General features: G+C 40.8%; 1 protein-coding gene across 1 annotated transcript in view; it reads left to right on the forward strand.

The window, feature by feature from the left end:
• MAP3K5 (mitogen-activated protein kinase kinase kinase 5) overlaps positions 1-13,814 on the forward strand; it is a 216,462-nt gene that overhangs the window by 150,712 nt on the left and 51,936 nt on the right. The window contains exon 14 of the mRNA XM_065889145.1: positions 2,323-2,404. Within this exon, the coding sequence (XP_065745217.1) occupies positions 2,323-2,404 (82 nt within the window). The remainder of the gene's footprint in view (positions 1-2,322; positions 2,405-13,814) is intronic.

Raw genomic sequence — 13,814 nt, forward strand, 5'->3', positions numbered from 1 at the left:
GAATTTGTTTAGGTCTTTCATGTTCTTCCTTTTGGTTGAACTTGCTTTTGTCTGTGACTCATCAGGATATGTAATCTTCATCGGAGCATACCATCATTCTGATCAGGTTTGGGATTTTCTTTTCTTGTCTTTAACCTCCAAAGAATGTATATACAGAGAAAGGAAGAGTGAGGAACTAGGCATCACACGCAGACTCCATAGAGAGGCTTCCAACTCCATAATGGACTTTGTCTATTTTGTTCATTGTCATATTCCCAAAGGCCAGAACAGTTTTTTATCCTAGTGGAAACTTGATGAGTATTTGTTGGATGGATGGATGGATAATAAGAGGTACTGTATAAGAAAAGGTTTTTTCCTTCCTGTGTAGGAAAAAAACCCAGTTCTTCCCTACTGTGTTTCTTTCCTTCGTGTCTCCTTTATTCCTCACACAAAACACTTTATTTCTGACATTTCTGGTCCCCAGATGTGTGGAGGTTTTACCCCACAACAAGCAATTCTCTGTGACACCTACAATTGAACTCAGTCTACCTGGAGATAGAGTGAGATCACACAGGTTAAAGGCTCATTCCCATAAGACCATCTCTTCCCCTGACTTCAGATACCAGTCACAAGCCCAGATTATCACCTGTGCTTTAGATATACCAGCTATAGATCAGAGGTTCCAGCGAACCCCTTCTTGGGTTCGATTAATTTGCTAGAGAGGCTCACAGAACTCAGGGAAACACTTACTTACATGTACCAGTTTATTAAAGGACAAGAGACAGATGAACAGCCAGATGAAGCGATGTCTAAGGTGAGGTCTGGGAGGGTCCCCAGTGCAGCAGCTTCTGTCCCTGTGGAGTTGGGGTGCATCACCCTCCCTATATGGGTATGTCCACCAACCCAGAAGCTCTCTGAACCCCCTACTATTGGGATTTTATGGAGGCTTCCTCATGTAAGCGTGAACAATTATTAACTCCATTTCCAGCCCCTCTCCCCTCTCTGGAGGAAGGTGGGGGAGTGAAGCTGAAAATTCCAAGCTTCTAATCGTGGCTTGGTCTTGACCAGCCCCATCCAGGAGTCCACCCAGAGTCGCTTCATTAGAATAAAAGATGCTCCTGGTTCTGTATCACTTAGGAATTTACGAAGGTTTTAGGAGCCCTATTTTAGAGATGGGGTCTTAGACAAATATTAGAACACAAGAGATGCTCGTAGTAGTGCTTGTCACTTACAAGGGTTTTAGGAGTTCTGTGCCAGAACCTGGGGGCAGAGACCAATATTTATTTTCTATTATCTCATAGGTACAGAGATAGCATAAAGGTTCTGAGTTGTGATAGGGAAACTCTTCTTGTCACACAGTAACCTGCTCTTCCCTTGGGCTGGCAGTGCACAGCATCACCTGCCTGTGAGATCATCAGCCCCTGTTCACAGTGCCTCCCTTGCTCCACCTCTGGGCTAGAAACCATTAGCATCCCTTCTGAATGGATAGACACAGCTCGCGTTGCAGAGGGAAGATCTGTTTCTTACCATAATTTTGGGGGGGGGAGCTCTTGAAATGACCTCTAGGAAGAAAAAAAAAAAAGGAACTTTACAAGAATAGTTCCTGAAGAAAATGTTTGTCACCAACAGAAAGGTGGCTTCTGTCACAAACATACAAGCTAGCCGTTCCTGTTTCCATCAGTATTTTGCAGACTGTACATATGGGACCCCACATGTATGACACTGAGGTGCTCAGGCAGAAGATTCAGTAACTGAGATCAAATGTAGTGGCCAACACTGTGTCACAGAGTCAGCTCAGAATTTAGAGACACTATTCCAGAATCTGGGTATTTTTGTTATGTCCCATTAGAAATAGTAATATTAACAGCAGCAAAACAATAATAGCTAATATTTAATGAGTGCCTTGTGCTGAGCACTTTACAAGTATTACCTCAAGTCATCTTCACAACCTGTAAGATAGGTACTCATATTCCCCATTTATAATTAAAGAACGAGGCTCAGAGAGGTGGAGAAACTTGCCCCAAATCATGCAAATACTAGCAACCTTGGTATGATATTCAAGTCCACATTCTTAACATTTCTGTGACCTTGTCTAGCCTTACTGTTCTAATTCTATACCATATCTTGTTACTATTACTTGAAGTGAGGCATTAGGTCAGAAATTTCCGGCAAATCCTACCAAAAATATGAAAACTCCTATTTTTCGCACTGATGCTGATATTTTGTTTATTGCCTGACTCTTCTAGGTCCCATTTGTTTTGCTCTGAAGTCACTTTGAAACGTGCTTGCTTATATGTAATATCTTATGTATTACGAGTGACCACATACCAATTTTCATTGCAGGTTTTTTGAAATGGTGAACACCATTACCGAAGAGAAGGGGAGAAATACAGAGGAAGGAGATTGTGAAGGTGACTCCCTGGAGGTAATGACTTTGGTTTCTGAGTTCATTTTACTAAATTTCTCTGTGGCTAATTTTTTAGAATTAACTATTTAAAGCTTTACTGAGGGAAAGGGGTGTGTGTGTGTGTGTGTGTGTGTGCGCGCGCGCGCTTCGTGAGTAGTGACGAAGGGTAGAGAGCTCAGCCAGAGTCAGTAAGCTTTCCCTTAATGTTTAAAAGCAGCTTCTAGAATTCCTTTGGTTAAAAAGGGCTAAAAAGCAAAAATTGGAGAACTCTTAGTCAGGAATACCGAGTTTTTTGTATCTTACTCTGATGTGAGTAACTATGCTTTATCTTTGAGGGTGTTGATAACCCTCGATGCAAGAGTCACAGTGCCCTTAAACATTTTTTATTCTCCTCTGAGTTATGTTGCAATTCAGACAAGCAAAATTCAGTGAAAATTCTGAGTGATAGAACCGTTTGCGGTCCTCATTCTTATGCTTATGCAGAGAACCTGAAACAATGGAAGATTAACAGAATAAAGAGAGGAGGTGAGGGCTTCCCTGGTGGCGCAGTGGTTGAGAGTCCGCCTGCCGATGCAGGGGACACGGGTTCGTGCCCCGGTCCGGGAGGATCCCACGTGCCGCGGAGCGGCTGGGCCCGTGAGCCATGGCCGCTGAGCCTGCGCATCTGGAGCCTGTGCTCCGCGGCGGGAGAGGCCACAGTGGTGAGAGGCCCACGTACCCCCCCCCCAAAAAAAAAGAGAGGAGGTGATAACAATCACCCAAGTGCTGTTTCTCTGACCGTAGTGCTTTTCCTTGTGCCTCCTAGATAGAGTACACTGCAGACACCAATTTTTCGACTGTGTCCATTTTCTCCATCATGTCTTTCTGCTGTGTATAGCACAGCCTTCCACCACAGTGAGGACAGTGCTGGGGACTTTCAAGAGAGCTGACTCTCGCACTTGAGCATCTTCAGTGTCTGAAGGTTGACACTTCTCCAGGCATGGTAGTGGGCCTCTGTTTTCTCCAAGCCTTTCCCAGTGTATGACTTGGGACCGAATTCTGAATCCAAGCAATATTGAAAATTACATTTCTAATGTTAAACTGAAATTGAAGAAACTAGAACACCAACCTGACTGGTATACCTAGTGTATTAGGTCACTTGGATAATGTCATCTCGTAGGCTAGAAGTTTTAGGTAAGCGTTGAAGTAGTAGGGTAACAGTCGAGGGGAATTTAAATATAATAACCAATTGTTAATTCTGCCTGTAGTTAAGTTCTATACTTCTCTAGCAGTTGTGTAGCTTTTGATATTCCTGGCTAAGCCTAAGCCTCTTTCATTTAAGTTACAAAAAGATGATAGACCTAATTTGGAAAAAAGAAATCTTCCCCACGCACTAGCTTGCTGTCTGCAGAAGTAATAGACAATACTTCTTATTTGTTATGCTTTATATTTTGCACTGTTACATTTTCTTATTTAAGTGATTGTGGGTAGGAACTAGATCTCTTGATTTCTACAACAGTGCTTTTTTGACTGTACCTCATTATCTCTGTTTTTATTTGGGTTAAATTTAGAATCACTTGATACATAGCAACTGCCAGGGTAAAAGTTAACAAAGAAAATGAAAATGAAACAGTTCCATTAGTAATAAATTAGCAAGTGGATAGATTTGAAAATCCATGAAGTTACTTTACAATATCATAAATTGCTGGGTTTACAAAAGCAATAACAGTGATAGCTATCCTTTATTTCATACCCTTCTTTGAAAAACTAAATCCATCTTACCAAAAATACACATAGCACAGACAGGCTATGGTAGCCATGTTAGACAAGCTTGGTCTTCATAATTGATTGAATCAACAGTTGAGAGACTCTGCTTTAGAAACTCATTTAACCCTATGCATTGCATAACATGGCTTTAATTGCCTTAGAATTTGTGGTGAATCTGGCCAGCTGATTTTCCTAAGACTCAGTCTCCTATAATGTAAAAGGGGTAGGTAGATCACTTTTCAGAGAGCTGTCAAGAAGATCCAGGGTCAAGATCTCCTGATCTGTGTGCAGTGGTACTAAATGGGGTGGATTTTGTAAGACACCCTTCTTGATCAGACAGTTCTGCAAACACTGAGAACACTCACCAGCCAAAGATGGAGGAAAGTGCTCAGGTTTCTTCCTAGGAATATCCAGAGGGTTTTAGTAGGTCTGCTGACCTTACAAAAACCATCTCATACCATAGTGCTCTCCGATTCATCAAAGTGCTCCTAACTCATACTTCTCAAGAAAGCACAGGTATACTATTCCTTAAAAAAATAAAAATATTTATTTTTATTTGGTTGTGTCAGGTCTTAGTTACGGCTTGCGGGCTCCTTAGTTGTGGCATATGAACTGTCAGTTACGGCATGCATGTGGGATCTAGTTCCCTGACCAGGGATCGAACCCGGGCCCCCTGCTCTGGGAGCACAGAGACTTAACCACTGCGCCACCAGGGAAGTCCCATTATCCTTTTAATGTCAGAAAAACACTCGTCTACTTCTGTCCTTTGCATTCTATCAGAATAATTTAAAGTCTATGACATAGAATGACTTCTGCAGTATTCCCAGTGGACTGTATAGTCTATACAGTGAATTCAAGAGTACCTGTTTTAAGTATTGAATTTAAGTATTAGTTTGCCATTTTGCCACTAGTGACATTGCTGATGTTGTAGTCTTGGGTGTTCTGTTAGCATAACATTAATGAATGGATACGGTGATGTGCTGGGCTGTGAAGATGATGAAATCCATCTTGGCTCTCCCTCTCACGCAATGTCCCTTTGTAGCCAGAACACCTATACAATATGAGTTATTAACTAACCTTAACTTATATTTTTACATAACTTATGATAACTCCATTATACCCTTGATCACATTTCTTAGCTATTTTCAACATTCTCGACTAACATCATTTTTTCAGTATTCTAAATATTTGATTAAAATGAATTCCTTAATTTCATTACCACAAACTGAACTCAAACTTCAGCCCATCAATGACATAGCAAAAATAATTCCTCCTCTTCCCATTCTTTATAGTATAAACAAGAAGGATTCCTTTGGAGATTTATATGCAGAATAATTATTTTCTGGTCTTTACCTTCATCTGAGATAGAATTAAAATTGTTTCAATACATGTGCCAGTTATTCCTGAAGCCTTTGGGTACCTTGGCCCAAAACAAAATTAAAATGTTGGAAAGATTAGATGCTTTTAAAAAGTTTTTAACTTCACTTGGGGTGGCATCAGCATTTGGCAAACATTAACTATTAATGTGGTTCCATAAACCACAAATTTGAAGCTAATCCTTAGACTTCCTGGTGTTTGAAAAACTTCTTATTCTAAGCCTAAGTTAAGATTTACTTTTCTTTTTGATTTAAGAAACTAAGGTTTCTTTGAAGCATTATAGTTGTGGAAGGGATTCAGCCTCCTTCGGGTCATGGTCAGACCCCTCCTCCAACTGATCATATTGGACTCTGCTCTAGTAAGATCCTTGTGCTGGGGTCAGTGGTCTCAGGTTCTGGCTCTGACTTTGCCAGTAGCCCGTTTTATAACTTTGGACAAAATCCTTACTCCTGCTGGGTTAAGATGATATCATTCCTTACATGAGAGTTGAACAAGAAGATCTTAAATGTCCTTTCCTAGCTCACATTTTTTTATAATTTTCAAGGTTAGTATAAACTGTACCAGGTCTTTTAAATATAGCTCAATACCACTTTCAGTGGACTTTTCTGTTTTTAAACAGAAAGAGAAACAACTTCTTTTGATTCAAGGCCATGTTTTTTGATTCAAGGCTGTCTTTTGAAATGGAAGGGTTATGAACCCATATCTTAAATAGTTTAATGTATTAATAAATTTATATTGAAATCACTGAACAATGAATTACAGTTAACTGCAAGAGTTCTAACACTTATCAGCTGTGGTCCCTGTTTTTGTTCTCCCAGCCTTTCATAGCTTCACTAAGAACAAGGGCATCTACACTGTTACCCAAGCCAGACACCTCAGAGCAACTTCTGCTCCAGCCTCACCCCCAGCATTTTCTCCAGTCCCTTCACCCCATTCCATCAGTCCCCCATCTCAGGTCCTCAGCATCTCTCACGCGGCCTGATATCTCTCCTGCCATCAATACACTGTCCCTGCCATCACTGGAGAGATCTCTCAGGCAGATTTAATCCGGTGACTCCCCTAATTAAAAAGTTTTGTTTTGTTTTTTTCTTAATTTTTTAATTGGAGTACAGTTAATTTACAATGTTGTGTTAGTTTCTGCTGTACAGTAAAGTGAGTCAGTTATACATACACATATAGCCACTCTTTTTTAGATTCTATTCCCATATGGATCATTACAGAGTACTGAATAGAGTTCCCCATGCTATTCAATAGACCCTTATTAGTTATCTGTTCTATATATACTAGTGTGTATATGTCAATCCCAATCTCCCAATTTATCCCTCCTCCCCCCACCGCCCCGTTCCCCCCTGGTAACCATACGTTTGTTTTCTACATCTGTGACTCTATTTCTGTTTTGTAAATAAGTTCATTTGTACCATTTTTCTAGGTTCCACATATAAGCGATATCATATGATATTTGTCTTTCTCTCTCCGACTTCCTTCACTCAGTATGCTGATCTCTAGGTCCATCCATGTCGCTGCAAATGGTATTAAAATTTTTTTTAATTAAAATGAAAAAGCTTTGATGCTACTCTTTGTAGAAGATTTCCGCACCATAGAACATTCTTACCTCCCTGGCTGTAACTTAGCTTTCCTTCGCACTCTGCGGTCCAGCAATGCCGAACTCCCTTCCATTATTCAGACAGCCAGGCTGTTCCTGCCTCTGGGCTTGACATGCAGGTGTCCAACTCCACATGCTTTTTCTGCTTTGTCCTACTTGGTGACTGCTTCCTAATTTTTTGAGATCCAGTTCAAGGGTCATTTTTACTTTTGAACCATTTTTAACACCCCTTCTCACTTTTCTCTGCTCTTACAGCATTTTTGCCCACTCCTCTGCCCTAGCTCTTCTCACTGCCTTGTAATTCAGTAGCCTGCACCAGACTGTTTACATCCCAAGGCTGGACTGTGGCTCTCTTTCCCTTTTCACCACAGTCTTGCATGGTGTCGGGCATCCAAGCAGAAGTTCATTCAGAAGGCTTAGAAGGGTTTGAAGCTGGGGAGTGACAAAACCAGAGCTGTTTAAACCATATCTCAAACTGGGGGGAGGGGGATGTGGATTGCAGGGGGGCAGAATAAATGCTAGGAAATGAGCTTGAAGATTGTTTAATCAATGTTAAGTCCATAATCAAGCTGAATACCATAATCAAGCCACTCAACCCATTCTCTTCATCTCTCTCTCTCTCTCTCTCTCTCTCTCTCTCTCTCTCACTCTCTCTCTTTTAGTTCCTTGAAAAAGCCATAAATTACTGAGGTACTTTGGTGTTCAATACAGAATATGTTGTCTTCCTCCTCATGCCTCTCCCAAACATACATATATTCTCCCTCCCTTTTCCCCTCCTCGTCCTTTTTCTTTAATGCATTTGTAATATTTACCTCACTGTTTTATCAAAATGGGCATATGATTGACACAAGCCTCAGGTAATCATAGCAGCTGGCCCTGTGAACCTGTTTATATGTAGTTTCCAGGATGCATAGAGAGGAAGTTGCCCCCTTGTGGGATGGGTTAGGGACAAGCAAGATAAAAGGAATGTTTTCCTTTCACTCAAACATCTGCCGGATGATGAAATACCTTACCGTTTCTTCTTCTGTTGATTTGTCTCATAGACAGACATTAACAGTGAATGATGGTTTAGAATTCATTTAAATCGATTCAGAGTCATCCAGTAGCACACTGGTTTGTTTTTCTTTGGCATCCTATTTCTGTTTTTGTACAGATCTCAAGTTGAACATCCACAGTTACTGCACTGCCTGAGAAAAGCTATCACTTCTGGTGCTGTATGATAAGCATATCAGTTTGTTACTCATTCATTTATTCTGTTGTGAGAAAAAAAAACTTTTTCCTCTACCACCTCAGGTTCAGTAATTGGGAGCCTGCAAATTAACTGACGAAAGACACATTACAGAAGAAAAGACAAAGTTTATTTCTGTACGAGGGAACACGCAAAGAAGTGATTCCTGAACAACTAGAGTTCAGAGTTTATTTGTCTTAATAAGGAAAGTTCTTAATAGGACTTCAAGGGAAAGCAACATGGTGGGAAACTAATGAGAAACAAGTGGAAGGTACTGAAAGTTTTGAAAAGGTTTGGTTTAGTAATTTCTTATCCAGGTATAAGTGGTCCTAAACCTCCTGGAGAGGGGATTATGGCAGCTGTGTTTTCGAGAGACTTTGCTTAAGTCAGCAAAAAAAGTTTAGATAAGGCTTTTTCTGCAGCTGCTATTTATTCAGATGTTTTCAGCTTAAAATAATCTTGGTACCACATTAGTGGGTCCAAGTGGATTCTATCAGTTCACTCAACAAATGTTTATTGGACACCTGTGGAAGGCACTCTCTAGGTGCTGGGGATCCAGCAGAGAACAAAATACAGAAAATCCCTGTCTTCACTGAGCTTATAGTATAGTGGGAGACTGATAATAAGTAAGTGAAATACATGCTATATTTGATAATGATCAGTATAAAGGAGAAAAATTAAGCAGGGAAGGATTTAGGAAGTTACAGTGAAACAGGGTGTATAATTTTAGACAAGGAAGCCAGGGAAGGCTCCTTGAGAAGGGAAGGTCTGAGTAAAGATCTGAGGGAGGAGAGAGCTATGACATTAGATATTTGTACCTGCAGCGTTTTTCCTATTCTATTAATGCTATTAGTAGCATTCATGTTTTCATGAATTATGAAATGAATTAATGTAGTTATTAATGTTTTCAGCATTTACATATTACTAAGGCGATATAGACTGAAAATTAGCAAAGCTATCATTTGGCTTTTTGAGGTGACTACTCAGCTAAGGTGATTAAGTGCTGGGGGAAGTACATGGCTTTTTAGAAGGTGGCTGTTTTACTGTGGATCCCTGGACGGTGCAAGGACTAAGTGAGTCATCACTTCATTGTTTGGCCTTGTCAGGACTGTCTTCCTACGCTCATTCTCCTCCCAGTGCCAGTTTAGGCAGTTGTGGGCAGGCAACAAGAGAGGGCTGATTCTAGAAGCGTCCTCATCACTGCCTCAGAATGCAGTGGTCTCCCTCAGCAACAGCCTGAGTTGCTAGCCCTTTGTCGTAGAAATAGAATGCGAGCTATATAAGCAGTGTAATTTTATTTTTATTTTTTTAAATACTGAATTCGCCTTGTCCCCACCTTCCTCTTTCTACCTACTTGTCATTTGACAGACCCTGCCTTCCCTTGGCTTTTGGCCAATGCTCTGTTCTACTTTTTCTTGCCGTCACATAGATAATTCTCTCTTCTTGTAGATCAGGGCAGTTTTCTCAAGCCTGCTTTTTCAATTTATATCTCTATATTGTGAGAATAGGAAAAAGGGGTTAAAAAAGATGGAGAAACCAAGGGGCAACTACCCATTGGAACGGTTTTCAGTTTTATTGAAAGCCCTTTTGATTTTTACCATGACCACGTCATTTAACAGGAGTCAACTTCTATACTTAATATTGTTTTTTTAAAAAGGAATAGTCTGTTGATGCTTTACATTCCTTAGGGAAACTAAAACTTGAGGAGTTTCATCAAGGCTTATGTATTCTTCTCTATGTTAAGTAAGTATCCCTGTGGCAAAGCTCCTTTCAATCAAAAATAAATGGATAGCAACATTAAATGTTTTGGCACCTGGTTTTTAAAAAGGGTCTCATCAATTTTTTTTATAGCCTGATTGATTAATTAAGCCAATAATCACTGAGCCTCTACTACAAGCCAGATATGGCTAAGACTAGGGACAGAGAAATTAAAATCCTGTTCTCAAAGAGCTCAGAGTACAGACTGGAATGCAGATTTGGGTGAGAGAAGAGTGAAAAAGGTGTGAGCGAGTGAGGGCAGAAGGCCTTGGAAGCATATCAGACCAGAATCTAATCCAGCTTTTGAGGGTCAGGTGGACAGTTCAAGAAAGCTACCTTGTTTTGAAGGCAGAATTACCTAGGTAGAATACGCATATGTGTAAAGGCACAAAGATCTGTGGAACCTCCCTGGGAATTCTGAGGGGACACTGATGAGATAGAAGGTTAGACACAGAGGCAGAAATAAGGTCCTGAAGGGCATTGATGCCAGGCTAAGGAGTTTGGATTTGATCCAGAAAGTAATGAGGAACCGATAAAGCAGAGGCAGTGGTATGAACATGGAAAGCTCACTTTGGAACTTTGAACTTTGGAAAGTTCACTGTCCACTTAATGGAGAATGAATTAGGGAACAGGGCAACAAGAGAGGAGAAGACGGGGAGGCCAATTAAGAGTCTGTAGAATTAGTACAGAAGCAAGGAAGGCCTGAAATGAGGCAAGAGCAGTGAGGATTAACCTGGTGGCATTTGGCAATCAGTTTGATGTGGGGAGTAAGGGAAAGGGAAGGATGGAGTCTAAGATGGCCAAGAGATGTCTACTGTATGTTTGAATAAGTGAATGGGTGTTCATTGGATATTGACAAGGTGCTGGAACATCTTTACAGTACTGGTGTTTGGAACCAGAACTAAGAACTAAGATGCAGCTCTCATGCTGTAAAAGGATTTTCCTTCACCATTGGCAGTAGAAGGAACAGAAAACTTGGAACCTGATGAGCTGGTTTAAACCACTGCTCTGACATACTTTCAGTGGAAGATACTTTTGATCATTTGTAAATTGGAGCTAATCATAGACCTTCCCTACTATGACAAAGGCTTATTATGACCATCAAATGAGGTAGGTTATTGAAAGCTGTTTTTCTTTTAATTATAGTGCATTATAATAATGTAAGGTGGTGGTAGTACTAGGTTCAGTGTACAGGTTTCCGTCCCTTTGATAGACACACTGGCGAAGATGAGCTACTTTGGTGATGGTCCCTGTCCTGCCTCCTGCCAGCCTGGGTCCTGGCTGGTAGAGTTCCAGCATGCATGGTACAGCATGGCGGAAGTCCGGGCCGCAGGAGTTGGGTGTAGAGACTTGGACTCCTTCAAGTGGAATTTTTGGACTCTGCTTACTGCCTCTTTGCTGGAGTTTTATCTTAGTGTGGGGAAATTGCTAAATGATCCCTGTTTCCTGTTCTCTCATCCTGTAAACATATCTAGTTTTCTCCTCTGGTCTAAGACAGCCTTCAACCATATATTAGGTAGCTAGGAGTATTCTCTATTGTACATTGGGTACAGACAGTGTTGCCACCGGGCAAGTAGACACCTGTCTTCCAAAGCTTGGCCTCTTTCCTCTGCCAAAGAAGGGTCTACAACAGGGAGACCAGTGCTCACCCCGTCCTAGCATGTGGGCATAGCTTTCCTCAAAGCATACAGCCTGATTGCCTTCTGTCAAGGCCTGGAAGCCTATTGGAAACAAATAAACAAGCTGGTAACAGTATGCCCCCATATTCCTCATCCTCTGTGACAGTGGTCTCTCAAGTTGAGGGTGTATACCTCAGAGAGTTCACCGAGTAATCTGATTACCTACTTTGTAGGTAATTTGTCCTTGTTATCTCTGCTTTCTTTTATGATCTTCTCTTTGCCTTTCATATTTTGTAGTTTCCCTATATCATATCTGAGTGTGAATTTATTTTTATTTCTCCTACTTAGGGCTCAACTTCTGGAGGTTAGGTTTGAGTCTGTCTCAGATCTGTCTGGCCTTTTTGAGAGTGTCTTATCCTTTTCTCATGTTTTGGATTTCTTATTTTATATCTTTATGTTAAATGTACTTATTTTAGAGTTTCAATTTCTTTTATTTTGTGAAATTTTAGGGATTGATATTTGTCAAATCAGCCAGCACTCACTGATGGTGAATTGTTTCATTATATATTTTAAAATTTTGGATTGTGAGCTCAATTTCAGTGGTGCATTATCAGGGAGAATCCTGCATAGCCTGTATTAAGGGAGTCTTCCTTTTAAATGTTTTGCTTTGTTTCTGTTGTCACTCCAGGGATTTCCCAGGCTCAAGACCAATTACGGGTATTAATTATAAGTGTAAATGTGAACTTCAGACAGCATGAGGATCGGCCAATGGTTGGAAGTATTCAGAGGAGACTTGTTTTTGTCAACTCAGAGCTTAGTCTAAGAAAGATAAGCTTTCTTTTTGTTTCTCAGTACAGTGGGCTGACTTTTTTCTAATCTACCATCTCACCATGTTATAGTCCTCAAGGACCCTGGTTTTATGTGTTCCAGCTCTTCACCTTGCATAGGCACAAGGCTTCATTTTCTGTCCCCAATGACCATTAAGACCAAAGTCTCAGATAAGGAATTGGTGAATTGGAGCCCAAAGACCAAATCCAGCCCACCACTTCCCTTGGTAAATAAAGTCTTATTGGAACAAAACCATGCCCATTTGAATGGGCTATTTACAGTGGCAGAGTTGAGTCAATGCCACAGAGATCGTTTGGCTCACAAATCTGAAAATATTCAATATCTGGCCGTTTACAGAAAGTGTTTGCCAACTTCTGCCCTAGATTAATAAGTCTGAAAGCCCTGCCCTCATCCCCACCGCTTGGGCTGCAGGGACATCATTTCTTGTGATTATCCCTTTAGTGTTCCTTTTCCTCTTAATCTCTAGTCTTTATAAGCCTGGCTAGGCAATAAAAGTATTTTATTTTATCTAGGTATTTTGGACAGGAACATTTTCTTTTTTTTTTTAAGTGATAATGTTTTTTAATTTTATTTATTTATTGGCTGCATTGGGTCTTCATTGCTGTGCACAGGATTTCTCTAGTTGTGGTGAGTGGGGGCTACTCTTCGTTATGGTGTGGAGCACAGGCTCTAGGTGCACGGACTTCAGTCGTTGTGGCATACGGGCTCTGTAGTTGTGGCTCGTGGGCTCTAGAGCACAGGCTCAGTAGTTGTGGCGCACAGACTTAGTTGCTCCATGGCATGTGGGATCTTCCCGGACCAGGGATCGAACCCGTGTCCCCTGCATTGGCAGGCGGATTCTTAACCACTGCGCCACCAGGGAAGCCCAACATTTTCACATACCTAGCCTACTGTACTGCCAAAACCAGAAACTTATTCTACTGTCTTTGGATAGTAATATATTCTTCTTTTTTGTATTTTCTTGACTGACCACTTAACTTGATCATTAAAAATTTTTCTTTCTTTTCTAATGCAATTCTTTTTTTTTTAACATCTTTATTGGAGTATAATTGCTTTACAATGGTGTGTTAGTTTCTGCTTTATGACAAAGTGAATCAGTTATACATATGTTCCCATATCTCCTCCCTCTTGCATCTCCCTCCCACCCTCCCTATCCCACCCCTCTACGTGGACACAAAGCACGAAGCTGATCTCCCTGTGCTATGCAGCTGCTTCCCATTAGCTGTCTATTTTAGATTTGGTAGTGTA

The sequence above is a fragment of the Phocoena phocoena genome, chromosome 12, assembly GCF_963924675.1.
Source record: "Phocoena phocoena chromosome 12, mPhoPho1.1, whole genome shotgun sequence".
In the NCBI taxonomy this organism is placed as follows: Eukaryota; Metazoa; Chordata; class Mammalia; order Artiodactyla; family Phocoenidae; genus Phocoena; species Phocoena phocoena.